The sequence below is a fragment of the Ixodes scapularis genome, unplaced genomic scaffold, assembly GCF_016920785.2.
Source record: "Ixodes scapularis isolate PalLabHiFi unplaced genomic scaffold, ASM1692078v2 PGA_scaffold12__126_contigs__length_90152505, whole genome shotgun sequence".
Taxonomy (NCBI): Eukaryota; Metazoa; Arthropoda; class Arachnida; order Ixodida; family Ixodidae; genus Ixodes; species Ixodes scapularis.
The window spans coordinates 3,605,074-3,619,551 of NW_024609838.1; the positions used below are offsets into that span (position 1 = coordinate 3,605,074).

The 14,478-nt window shown below is 45.7% G+C and overlaps 1 protein-coding gene across 1 annotated transcript; it reads left to right on the forward strand.

The window, feature by feature from the left end:
• The first annotated feature begins 29 nt into the window (after positions 1-29).
• Positions 30-14,441, forward strand: LOC8051035. The gene is made up of 4 exons (XM_002433926.5): positions 30-587; positions 1,688-2,113; positions 3,087-3,224; positions 9,354-14,441. Exons 1-4 carry the CDS (start codon positions 500-502, stop codon positions 9,632-9,634), a joined length of 933 nt encoding a protein of 310 aa, XP_002433971.3. The 5' UTR covers positions 30-499; the 3' UTR covers positions 9,635-14,441.
• Positions 14,442-14,478: the final 37 nt, after the last annotated feature.

Below are 14,478 nucleotides of genomic sequence, written 5' to 3' on the forward strand. Positions count from 1 at the left end.
GAGATTACTCAACCACTCAACTTGTTCACGAGTTACAAAATTGGGCGATGTCTCACACCATCTAGCGCTGTGAAGTGACCAGATGTTTCATGCTGGTATTTTAACGTGCCGCCATATTTCTGTAGTGCGGCGATAACAAGATAACAAGGTGTGTTCCGGATATCTTATCCGTGGCGGCTTCGCTTATGTCACGGCTGCGTGGTCGATGCAATCAGCGGGCCGCGAGGGAAACCGTTTGCAGAAAGAGCGCCGCCGTCGAACAATGGCGAGGGAACCTTGCGAAATCGTTCGCCGTGGTGAGGGCAATGTATGAAGTCACGAGCTTGGCCGATCCTGAACACAGCCCCTAGTCACACCGGCGGTGCTCGTTGGTGAGTTGGTGCATAGGGGGTAGATGACTAACCTTTGGACTGACTGGTAACTACCCCGACACGCGAGTGTGCTCGTTGTGCTTCTGTGAGGCTACAGTGCGCGCCTTATCACCACAGACAATCAAAACATGACCCAGTGTTTTGGGAGCGTGCTCGCTTGCTTCCTGCTGGCGATCAGCTGGGACGCTCGGGCGACGGCCTCGTCTATGCCAGAATGTGAGTATATATTACAGCTTTTCGGAGAACCCGTAAATCTTTCAAAGCGTCGGCAAGTTTAAATGGGGTTTTGAAAGGGAAATGGCGGTCGCGTGTTTGAATGGGTGTCTCCGCGTTTTCAATGGGTCCCGTCTGGTTCGCCTCATTAGGTAGGGCACATTGATTCACTTCCTGTTTTGTGACGAAAGTCTGTAACAGGTGGTAGCGGCGGGGTTTGAAGGCGATCAATTAAAAAGAAAAAAAAAAAAAAAGATGGGTGAGCGTAGTGACAGCTCCTTTCTTTATTAATTTTGCTCGTATCTATGGAGATGATCGTTTGGTTGTGGTCATCTTGTTGAATTAACAGCGCAAATACGACAGGAAGGAGAGATAAGGGAGACAGGATAGAGCGCTGTTAATTCAACAATATGATCAACCAACTAGCCCACCAGATGGTCGTGATGTTGTGGTCATCTCTTTTGAGATTCTTGCAGGAGTGGAATCAAATAATATTTAACGATTCGACGTATGCGCTAAGGCGGCGGAGGGGTATCTGGTATAGTTATCGGAGTCATCTGAACAATCTCTAAAAAAATATATATATATATATATACTATCACACAGGCTGCACTTACCGCCATAACGTAGAACTGAGGACTTGGGAAGAAGGAATTAAAACGAAAATACATTAATAAACAGTCGTGCAGTTATTTTTTTTCTTTTTCAAGAGATTTTGCGTTTGTTGTTGGTGATGTAGTGTTCGGTTAAGTTGCGCTGCTCGACGGCAAACGGTTGAGACATTTTGCTTTAGTAGCTTTGGTAGTGAAACTCCTTTCTAGAAACTGTAATAAAATGTCATCCCAAAAAATTTAACACAAAAAGTTGTCGTCACTCGCAACAGTACAATGTCTGTGTCATTCCAATGAATGTTGATATACAAAATTCCACAGAGGAGTTTGCATGGTTAAGAGCTAGCCTTCATAGGCTCTTTGTGTAAGTGACAGTTCGGTTAACTTAAGTAGCCTCTACTTGCACCGCCTCGGTGCAGGCTAGACATAGGACAGTATAATGCATATAGTCTTCAAAATGGAAAGCCAACAATCACATTCTTCTACTTGCAGACATCTTCCAAGATTTTTGTGACAACGATGGTGACCTCAGTACCAACGGTACTTTCATCACCATGACAGAAGATTCTTCCGCTCTGATACAACTCAACGACTCTCAGATCATCAACTGCACGGTCAGAGTTCGGTTTCCCAAAAACTACGGAGTTTTGGTGACAGTGGTGGAGCTCTCTACAAGAAGCTCACCTAACTGTTCCGAAGACTTCTTCAGGGTGAGGTCATTGAACACAAACCAAGAAGCGCTGAGTCGGCGGTTCTGCGGGAACCATTCGGATTTGCGGGAAACGAACCTCAACCTCCAAGTGGTGGTCCCGACGGCTTCCTCACCGGGATCACTCCTGCTTGAGGTGTTTGCGTTCAATGTCACTAGTGACGCACTGGTGCCTCGTCTGACGATCGTGCTCACCACCTACATTAACGGTAAGTGGTAAAATTAAATAGCGGCATGTTTCAGAATGGTTCTTGTGTTCTTTGTTTGGCTTTTCATTCTCCCATTATATGTCGACTTGCTTAATCAAAATCCCTGGGTTAACTGTTCCAAAGCGATCTTCACCCACCACTGCGAGTGGGGCACACACTTCTCTCGCTCCGAATGCGTGCCTGTACCACCACTAAACTCGGAATACTACGCACCAGATGTAAAACCTTGGACTTGTGGCATGTCATTCGTTTGCCGCTTTGTCGTAAGTGGGTGTTAAAGGACTATCTGAAGTCGTGTTCGTGTAAATATCTTTTCTTCGTATAAATATTCCGGCATGAATGTGCATTATTTGCCTGTCAATAATTTTGATTTCCTTGACTTGCCTTTCACTGCTTTTATTGCTGTGCCTGCCTTGTGCTACTGTTATTTCTGTTTTCATATTGATTTATTAATTCATGCATTTGATGAGTTAATTCATTAAAATTTCCATTGACTTCTGTCTTCATTATTCTTTACATAATGCATTCCTGTTAATATATTTTGTCTCATTTTTCACTTTATGCTATAGGTCATGTCAATGAATACCTTTTCTAGTCATAGACTTTTCCCGCTATAAAACCTACCCTTTCAGCAGTTCATCAATTTATAGTGTCACATTGATCTACTCATTCATTTAGGTACTCCTATATTAATTCATTTGTTCAGTCATCATAATTACTTTGTTGTCTGCTAGTGGGCATGTCTTCCTGTGGGATGTGGAAAGCACTCAAAGGTATTTGCACAATGTTTGCATGCTTGTTGCTTGACCACATAATCCATGTGTAGCACACAGTGTTGCCTTCAGTGATTCTCGTGCTCATTGAAGATCTTGTTCTGCCACAATAAACGAAGAGATGAATGGTAGTGGCTAACCCCTTAGTATCGGGCAGCAGCTTGCGCCAGCTAGCCTAGAAAAATTTCTCATTTGTCCAGGAGACGCCCATGCAAAGTCATGTCCCAACCTGCACCAGCACCTCTGCTACAACTGGCGATGTGTTTCGAGGGACCTCTTCTGTGACGGCCACAACCACTGTGGGGGAGACCGCAGGCCCTCGGACCTTGAGTGCCCAGGTGGCGTAAACTTATCCGATTTTGTCCTACTGTCTGTCTGCTTCTTCTTGTTTTGTAATCTTCATTTTTAGTTTAACAATAGTGAAGCTTTCTGCACATGCTACTTGTTCTCTGACCGCTCATTGCCCAAGCTGCTAACATGTCTGTTGATTGTCGCTAAGGGGTATTCACTAAGGGGCGTTCTGGTGAGCTTTTTTATATACTAGGGTCAATGTTGGGTCGATCAGCGCTGTCCCTGCACACAGTTTAATTCATACAAATCCCCATGCTGAATTGATTTGTTGAATTGATGTGCACGAAAACTATCTGCTTCTACTGCGGTCATCATATATTTGCATTTGATCTACGGTGCACATTGCCAGCGAGAGCTGAAATATTTGTCTGACATAGTTTCTCAGCTCCATGTTATTGCCACTGGGCAGTGGGAAGTTCTTTGGTGCAGTGACGAACATCGGGGTCCGCTCCCACTTTTTTGCGCTTTGCTGTAGAGCTGCTGCAGTACCGAGGGATCAAACTAGCCGCTTAGTTGTTGAAACCAGCCGAAGAAAGTTCAGCTGCAGTTATCAATAGCTGACCTTCATTAATCTGGTATTTCATTATTCCTAGCTTTTGGCATAAAGAGAAACAGAAAGTTCAGGGATGGAACTGCTGTGCCAATTGTGACATTGTGTGCCTAAAGATTTTTCATGCGCCACACTGATACGAAAGTATAAGTAAGAATAAAATTGCAATAAGGTGCACCCAAGCTGAATTTATAAACAAGCCTCGTCGAAATTAGCCATCCCACAGTTTCTGTGGGCAACATTGACACCGGTACTTCCGGCCCAAATGGGATGCCAGTGTATCCGAATCCGAAGATTTGTATCTGAAGTATGGTGGCTAGAAGGGGCAGGTGTGACGGTCAGAGAAGGCAAGGCCATCGCGCTGCGTTGTGATGCCGCAAGCGGCGGTGTCGTCAGCAGCCCGATCAGCCCGTTTTGTGTCCACGCTGTCGTCTGCATGTTGTTGCTGTCCGTTCAGTTTGCTTTGTGACCTCCGATGCAACACTTTTTCTTGTGTCACAAGAAATCATAGACCGAGATTTTAATTTTGTTCGACTGATGTAGTCTGTTGGTTTGGTATTTGTACCTGTTGTTTTACTCGTGGGCCGATCACGGAACCTTGCGCGCAGCGGTCGTCCAAGTACTTGCCTTTATCTTTTGATGAGTCAGTGTGGAGCGAGATTGGAGCGGGAGATTTTCAGTGTCATGTGTTACAAGCAAAGGACGATAATGACTTGATTCGTCATTGTTTAATGTTCACGTTTTCTTTACTGCACTACTTCAACTGTTGTCCAATAATCTAGTGGTACAAGCGAGCGTATGCCTATTAAATATGTGAAATAATTGGGTACCCGACAAAGCAGAATTTTACTCGTGTTAAGGCTTTGTGTTCTCGCATGCTCGGTACCGTGTTCCACAGCACGTACGCCTGATCTTTAGGTGTCTTTTTCTTTCCCGGCTCTTCTGCCGACTTGCATTTTTTGTGGCGACAAGGAAGTGCAACCTTTTTAAAATGAAAAACTTAATGATCATGTTTGTCAATGTGGTGCTGAGTGTAGTGCTGCCAACGGAGCCTAATGAGCATGCTTGCAGGAAAGAGCACACGCTGAGGATGCTGTCCGCTCCAAGTTCTCAGGAACAAAGCATGCAGTGAACGCATTTTCCACGGACATCACCAACAGGTTCAGAGCTGTGGATGGGTAAAAGAGTCCATCCCGGTTTACAGCACTCGTCAGGCATGCTTCCTTGGGTGCTGCTGCAGATTCCTGGAGCAGCCGTTCAGTATATTCCCTGCAGTTTGTCTTGCGTATGCACTTGCATGCAGCATAACTTGCGATGTAGAACACCAAGCGCAAGTCAATTCTTTCACGTTCAGGTGTGAGAGACAGCTGGTCAGTAGCAATGCCACAAGCATGCAGCGTAGCCTTGGCTTCCTGAAGGTTGCCAAGGTCAAGGAGGTTATCGACTCGTCTGAAGGCTCCTCAGGGTGCTTCCAGTGATATTCCCTCCTGTTGGCGATTTTGCAAGGTTGGCGAATGTGAGGCAATTTACAGAGACGAGAAACTGTGGAGATGTTGGATGGTCATTACATCCCGACATTTGACAGAGGATCCCGAACAGGTTTTCAGTCGGATCTTGACTAAGTCGTGATGTGTGAAGGCGCCTGTACCCCAACTCTTCTGTCACATAATGCAAGAGAGAAAGTGTAACGCGAAGTCCTGCGGCAGAACTGCGACTAAGAAAGACCTGGCCCTGCATTCCTGCCGATGCCTCCCATGTGTTGAGGTAGTCGAGAAATTCTCGCAGCACAGCCTCCTTTCTTGACCTAGGTCTTAAGGCGTCCTTGCTGCAGCGGGATGTCATAACAGTAATAAGGTTTCTCATCTTCTTGACAAAGCATTCTGTCGCTGTTGTGGTGCCAAACCTGCACTCTACTTTTTGCTTGTACAGGTGAAGGCCCCGAACTACCTCGTCACTGTATAGGCGGATGGCATCGCTGACACTCATTTTGTCTAATCCGTTCTGGTGTAGCACCGGCTTTGTGATGCACGGCATGGCTGTCAGTGGTGTGAGGCTCTTGTTATCACACTTCCAAGCTCCTTGAATATACTCCACTAGTACTCATCCTACTGGTGTGTGAAGCCCTGCGATCAGCATGTTGTTTCTCGAGCATTTCACCAGTTGCGGAAAATCCGAAATTAAGTGCACTTCATTTCGGATTTTCCGCAACTGGTGCTTGGTTCTGCAGGATGCTCCGTCTTGCGGGCGACCTTTGTTAAGGCTGAATTAATTCCGAATATTTTCCACATACGCCTCTTCCATGCAGCAGCTACACGTCACAAATTCAATAAAAAGCCCAGCTTTCTCGATCATCAGAATAGCATCTACAATGATCGTGAGCCAAAGATTGCCAAGATCTGATGCCACTTTCCACCAAACGGCTGAAACAGCAGAACCAGCCCACGGTCGCATATCAGGGGCTTTTGTTTCTCGGTGGTGTAGTCGGCCAAGTCCACAAACCCTTCAAGCTTGCCACCTTGTCCTACACTCAGGTGCTCAGAAAGCTTAATCTCATCAATGAACAACCCGCCGTGGCGCATGGAGTTGTCAATTGTTCTTGTTTTCTCAGCAAGACAACGGAACATGTTTACGTTAAGGCCAAATCCACCCTCGTATATACGAGTGTATGTGCGGAGGCAAGTGCGCCCGGGCGCACTGGCAGGGCCATCATCTTTTGTTTGCAAAGGTGCTCGTACAGACGAGGACTCTTCATCCACGTGATGATGGCTCGAGTACCTATTCCTCTGTGAATTTCATTCCATATGTACTTTTACGCTTGGATGCCTCAAGGCAAGCTCTCACCTGTTGTTGCTGCATGCTTGGCAAGTGCTCGAGTACTTCATCCAGGGTTGATAGCCTAACCTGTGCATTTTTCACTTTCATTTGTGTCAGTTTTTTTTTTTTTCATGGCAGCAACAACTTCTTTAGCTCTCGTAACCTTGAGTGTCTTGATCCGCATCTTGTGAGCTGTTGCTTGGTAAAACATATAAAATAGCGCAACAGAAACAAGGACAAGAAGTAAACAGGACAGGCGCACTTCTTGTCCTTGTTTCTGTTGCGCTATTTTATATGTTTTACTAAGATGAACCAACTAGCCCAACAACGTACCTTACTAAGCTGTTGCTTGGACAGGGTACCTGATACTCCACCTCTTGCACGAAAGTTCATCCAGCAGCAGCTTGCGCAGATATTTATACTGCACACATCTGTTGTTCTGGCACTGAACAGTGTCAGTGCACTTCAAACTGAATACTTTGCATCCAGATGTCTGGTACCTACACTTCGCGTGAAACAGCTCATCAAGGTCTTGCACTTCTCCCAGTCTCATGCAGGCTTTCATCACTTGTACTTCTCTAAGCAAGTCTTCAGCTTCTTGTACATTCTCTACTCGAACTGTTTCAAGAGTTGCACCCTGAACGATCACTAGGGCGCCAATCCCGTTGCTCGTGTCGAACCCCACCGACCGCTCCAAGCCTACCGTCCCTCCATCCATCTCGCACACCGAGAACGCAACAACCGCAGGAGCATCTGAAACCAGGTGGCTTCCCCAGTAGCTGTTAGGTAGTGCACAGCCTTGTAGGTCCGCTCCCTGAACAATGCTCGTGCTGGCTTACGGCAGGTTAGCGTCGTTGAGCTGCTGTGCAGAATCTGACCCTTCGATGTCGGCTCGAGGTGCTTTTGATGGGAGTCCCTCGTACAATGTTTTCGTTCGGCGCTCCTTTGGCAGCGGTGTTGAGAAGTACGCCGGCAGATTGGGGAAAAATCGCTACCGCATCGTCCGTGAGGATAGGTTGGTCGCGAGGGATTTAAACTCGTCAAAGTGATGTTCACAGAGGACTGACCTGTCGTTGAGTTCTTCGTTGGCCCTTGAAATGGCACGCTGCCACGCTTAGAAGCAATCTGCTTGTTTAAACACACCAATCAAAAACACGTGTTTTTTCGTTCGTGTTAAAACATAACCGCTTGGGCACCCCGGGGCGAAGCAGTGTGTCTGCTTCTTCCCCATTCCGTCCACTTCCCTGTCTCGCTACATTCCGCTCGCATGCTTGCAAAAGGCATGGGTGAAAGAAAGGCGTTTTAGCTTGTAGCTCATAGAAGCACACGAAACAACCAACACGAGGACCACCCGAATGACTCAACACAGGCAGAGCGGTCGCAGCCGCTGACGTTTCCCGAGGAACTGATCGGGCTGGGGTTGCTAGCGCCACCTGTCACCATCATACGACAACGTAACACTCCGCTCAATGGAGCGAGCCGTGGGACCGATACACCTTCCCTTCTAGTCACCATAACTAAAGGTTGCTGCCGCCAACGTCAGCTGCCATTGCTGCATGCTCGCCGTGCTTTTCTCAAGTCCTGGAGTCACTTCATCTGAAGATCTAAATAGTGGAGCAAACGTGTGACTATTGCAATTCCGTGTGGGCCCACCCCGCGGTTCCGCGCAGAGAACTTAAGTGAGCAGCAAGATACGAGCTGTTGGATCGTGATTGCGCTTTGAAGACTGTATGCGCAAAGTCACGGCTACCTCAAGCGATTTGGAAGTGATGTCACGAAAGTGCCTTTGACAGCAGACTTGCTGCAAGCTGTGAAGAAGTCTCGTAACGTTTACACAGAAAGGCTGGAGGTTGAAAAGCAAGACGACGAGGGGTAGAAGGGAAAGAACAGTGATGTGAGGGAAGCGAGTGCGAAGAGAGCTCGTCTTCAGGAAGAGGAGCGACAACTTGAACAGCGTATCATCTGTTCGCCGACTATGCTTGAGCATGCGCAGTCATCGATTGAGTCGGGTCTCAAAAAAAAAAAAAAAAAGGAGACAGAGAAGATTGAGTGTGGACAAGTGCTGTTAGTGGAGGCTAATGCGAAATTGGCTCAGAATTCGGAAAAAGTGAAGTGTATCAGTGAAGAATTGACAAAGTCCTAATAGATTTATATGTATAAGGACATTTGTAATCTTAGGTCTAGTCACTGAAAAATTAAAAGAAAACATTGTTGTACTTGCATTTTATTTTTCGGTACACCTTACCAGTCATTGCTGAGCAATGAAAGCTGTTTGTACCGCTTTATATATACCTCTTTTCAAGTCGGTTTTGTCATGCATCACGCTGTCATGTGCAGTTTTGCTTTATATGTTTTGTGTAATTTGGACATAATTTTACGAAAAATATTTGCAACTTAAAAAGTTTGCTGAAAGCCCCGCTAAGTTCACATGGAGTTATCTGCATGCCATATTTTCTTTAGTATTTTTGAAAACGAGGTGACATTTAGCCTCCATTTTAATATTTTCAAAACTCGTATGCTGCTCCCAACTTGCTCCAGGACCTAGTTTTTGTTGCTGCCAGCCTGCTCCAAACTACAGTTTTTTATGTTCCCAAGGTAGCTCCAAAGCTGCTTTGCCCAGTTCCATCCCTGAAAGTTTATTCTTGCTTCAACTTTCTGAACAAGTCGGGGCTTTTTTTTTTTTTATTTGGGCCTTGACTTTAGGTTTCACCCTGTACCAATCTTAACGTTTTGAACATTTCTACGTTTCCAGGACCGGTGTCGAAGCGTGCAACCCTGTGGGGCCTGGCGACCATCGCCTTTGGCGTCGTCGCAACGATACTGCTGCTCCCGTTCTTCGTCTGGACGGCCGTGCGGGGTGGTCAGTTGCAGGTGACCTCGATCATTCAGCCGGGCGCCGCCAAGGACCCGCGCCTGGCGCCGACGCCTGCCGTGCCCTCCATCAACCAAAGCACAGGGCTGACAGACGACTCCGTCGTCTGCGAGATACCGCAACAGACGACGAGTGACACTGCGCGACTTGTGACCTCCTGAGGCCGTGCCGAACTTCCGTCCTGAGCGCCCGTCACGCCCGGGCTCTCACATCGCGCTTTTCCCGACTCGTTTTCGTGTGCCCAAATGTCTCTGGCCCCTGAACGTGTGTCGGCGCGGCTATGGTGCCTGGAACGCGTCTTGGACTGGTGCATTTTATCGCATCCCAAAAAGTGGCCCCTCGATTTCTTTTCGACGACGTCACACAAGTGTCACGTTGTCGCTGGCCGCGATCCTGGCAGTGTTGCAGCAGAGGCAGTGGATGTTGCAGATGCCTCTTTTGCTGCAGGTCTTTCTGCAGCTTGACAGTCCACGGAAGCTTCCGCAGCCAGGAATCGGAGCTCCGCGACAACAGCAATACTTGCATTTGCTCGTGCTTTCCGCCAGCCTTTGTGCGACCAACCTCCAGGATTGCGGCATCCGGCGGCACGGTGCTCCAGCTTTTGTCACATTGTTTTTTGCCACTTTGGGCCCGCGTTCAACAAATTGCCAAGATAGGGTGCTTAGCAAACCAGACGGAGGCACGTTGTAGGCACCATCGCGCGACCAAGGTCATGCCGAGGGGTGTCGAACCATCCGCGTACTACGTGGCCGGACGTGTTGCGGGTGGAGCAGACGGAATACACACGTCCTGTATTGGGGTCGATACATTCAGACTTGCCCGGTTGCTCAACTACGAACGTGCGTCGCTTATTCGGCCGTTCAGAGTTCTCCAAGTTGGGACCCGTGTGGCTGCCTGATCCGTTGTCCAAATGATTTATATTTGGATTGGAGATAGAAGTGTGTATACGTTATCTGCTCGTGGCAGAAGGTGTTCCTTCTGGGCAGCGACCAAGTAGCCACATCCTCCACTACCATAGACGAGCACAACACGAGCACGCTGGAAGAAGTTTGTTCGCGTTTGGTGTGTGGCGGCAACCAAATACTTCCTCGTGGCATCATTTGCTCGAGTTTCGTTATGCATTTTGACTTGCCACGGAACGCGTTTGTAAATGCTAGAGCGTACATCTTGCCTCGCGAATACCACGCTAAAGTGTGCCTTGTAGAGCTGTGCAACATTTTCGACACCAATGCTTAGTTGACTTTGTGCCGAGAGGAAGGTTGAGATTGACAAAGGGCAAACTGTTTGCCTGTTTCGGCAGCAGTTGTTTTGCTGAATGAAGTTTTGGGGGCTAAATGCTTCATTGCCAGAATGGGGTTAATTTAATTTTAATTTGTCAAAGCTGGCTTGTAATGTTCATGGTGCATGTTTGACATAGGGACATGAAGTATTCTTGGTGGCCCGATGGAATCTGAGAAATGAAGGGATATGAGTGCAGTAACACAGTTTTCCACATGCAAAGGGAACGTTTCACAAATCATTTGCTGATATTGGTAATGGTTTTGCACCCAAACTTGTAAACAAAAGGTTGCATGAGCAACTTCTTTTTTTTACTGTTTTATGTGGGTCGTTTATTGATAGAATGTTGTGCAACAATTTTATGTCCATCTAAATAGATAATGCGTACCGAGGTAGTTCGAGCTTCTGCCTTGCAAACCTTTTTACCAATGGACAACATAGGAATGCAAAGGCATTTGTGAGGGGCCTGCTTCAATTTTTCTTTACAACGAATTACCGTTTCAAAGATGCTGGAGATACGGTATATCTAATTGACATCGACCCTATTGCTCTTTTACTGTGTACCTCGGTCTCTTAACAGCGTGTCATACAGTAACAATCTGCAGTATATCTACTGTCAGTAGAACTTCTGTGGACAATGTTACGATAAACCAAATGGCATAAACACTGTTTTCAGGCCTGCATACTTTGGTCCATGGTGATCTGTCGTTACTATGCAGTCTTGCTTGCAACGACATGTGCGGTTTTGTTTCTGCCTATTACTGTCTGCTCACACCAACGTCGACCACAAGTTTGTCTGCTTCTTGCGCTGGGGTACCGGTGACAAAAAAATCGCCAAGCTCTGATTGGCTCTGATTGGGAGGATGGTGGGTAGACCTCAGACCTTGCTACATGGCTAGCTGCCTTGAGGTCTACCCGCTATTCTTCCAATTGGAGTACGGCATTCTGACATCACCACAACCCCTGCACAAAAAGCAGACAAACTTGCACTTTTCATAGGTTTTAGGCCAATGTGACAATATTGTTCAATTGTTGGTTTGCTTATACAATATTATTAAGTGAAATTTTATAACACCATTTGAGAGTATTTGCAAAGAAAGAGCCTAAATGGAGCTTGGAATGCTTCCTACGGACCTCAATAATTTTTAAACTGAATTGCTCGACGTTTTTATCCTGATATTCTCCATCTGGGGAATGAGTTTGTGCCTTGTGAAAATTTCCATGGACAGTGCCTTTAAACCAGCAATCGAGGAGTTCCTCAGTCCATCCATTTATCTTTGCATATTCTGTGGAGATCTTTTTTCTGTTCTTTATATCTTTTTATGGGTATTCATTCTCTCGAGTCAATTCTAATTCAGTAATGTTCACCGATGACCTCCACAACTCCAGATAATGTGGCTCCACCTATTGGGAAGTGCACAAAGTTGGGACCAGACGACCCGCTATTTGACGAAATGTGCGGCACAATCTAGCGGCTAAAGCACAAGTTGGGCAAAGGGGATTAAAAAAATGTGGGGTTGGAGCTGCAGATTGCGTCTTCACGTTGTGGGGCCTCATAATAATGTATGCATTGAACAGTTTTGTGAATCTAGATAGCAGAGTTCAGAAGAGAAACAGATATTTTGTTATGTATATATTTTTGTTGATTTTATTTCCGTTAATCGACGTGTCGAGTATTGCTCTTTAGCTGGCAGTTCCCATTGAACAAATGGGACGATCCTTACTTCTTTGTTAGAGTAATTGCTTTGTCATGTGCCCATGACCCTGTGAGACTTACCGACGTGAGATTACGTCACTCACATGCTCGGTTGCTCTGCGACGTACAGCCCTTTCGATTTGAATAGAGCTCTAATACTGCTCTACTGCTCACTAACACAACTTTGGGGGAAGTCCCAGCTTGCTTGGTAATGGTCCTGATCTTAGTTATTTCTTTGAGACACGAGCATTCTTTTCGACACAAGCAGTACACTCTAAAAAGTCCGGCGCGTCTAGCATCCCACAAAGCACACGGGAGAACCGACCGCTGCAATCTGCTCGAGGGTGTTTGGCAAATGGCGTGGCTGAATGTTGAGACCTAACAAAACAGTCTGCGCGGTGGCACTCAGTGTGATCTTTGATGTGCTCGGTGTCGCAGTGCAGGCCTTTTTTCTTTCTTGAGGTCTAAACATATTTCCAGCCTCATGATTCGCCGAGCTGCCTTTGTTGATTGTGGCGATTGGTTCATCCCAAGTGCTCTGCGGGAAAGAAGCCACACTGGATTTCTCGGAGTGGACGTAACAGTTTTCAGGTTATTGGTGATAAACTGCTGGTGAGATTTCTGTTCGTGGAACGTTTTTGTAGGCGTATTGATCGCTGGCATTGTGAGGCCAGGCACAACTCACTTGGTTTTTGTTAGATGCGCTTTCTTTGTTTTTTTGTAGCCTTGTGAGCTTTTGATTTGTGTAATGTCTGTGGTACACGGGAGACCAGGCAAACTACATGGGAGCATACGACCAAGTCGTAGGTTTTCTGTTTCCGGGCGTCGTAACAATTCCCCCGATGTTTGACCGCTCCCATCCCGCTGAAAAAGGACGGTCTAGAGCATTTTGTGGGGTGACACTTTTGTCTCTAGTTTTTTCAACCATTTGGGGGAGATTTTCTTAAATTATCTGTTGTTCTTGTGTCCTGATCACAAAGAGTTAATTAATGGACACACCCCATAAATAATATGTTTTGTCTTTATATGGTGTCCCAAGCATTTCTTATGACTGCGAAACAACCAAAGAATTTGGTGGCTGGGCGTTGCGGGACACAAATATCTATAAACATTAATGTTAGTGGTTGGTTTTGCCTGGTGACATTTCAAAATGCCACTCCGTTACTAATGAAGTTAAAATAAATTTTCTCCGTGGTAGTTATCGTTTAAAAATGGACATTAAAATGCAAAATGGCCGTGCTTCCAATTTTTGTTGGCCACATGGGACTTCTGTAAATCGTTTCAAGAAATTTCTGCTCGCTTTGCCTAAGACAAATTTTTAGGAATGATTTCAAAATTTGCATGTGAGAAGTGTTTGGAACACTATATACTAGTGGTATTCATGATTGTATGATATGCGAAACTTCTATTATAATTAGCGATGTGCTCTTATAATTTTATGCTCTTTTATGCCCATCTCTGTGCAAAACACATATTTTATGAATATCCATGTTTTATGTGCACATATTGTAATGCCTGTCGTAGGATGGCCAGCCTATTTCACACACACACCTTTTTCTTGTAATGTGGTGTTTGGTATAGTTTGACAAAATTTAATAGAACTCATTTTAATGTCTTACTCAGGTTCTACGACCATTTCCTAATTCCACTTTCCAGGTTTTTAAGGACATTGGAACCTTTTCTCGCTTAATACTGTTCGGTGGTTTCAGGCCACATCATTGTAGAAATTGCTTTGCTTTCTTCCTCTGATTGCTTGCTTCTTATATTGTTTCCACTTTATAGGGAATATCTTCTTTTTATTTGTTAGATAAGGCGATTTGGTACGTGGCTTGTACGGGACATCATCACTCCATGCTGGTGGTTATTGTTCTGGCCGAGGAGAGTACATATGGTATGTTCAAGCTTCATAAAATTATTATTATTTGTTTTTAGCAAGAATTATTTGATTGTGAAGTGGAAGAGATGACAATAAATATATATTTTTTTATTTCTATCTTTTTTTACGAACGTGTTACATGCTTTCTGATGTGT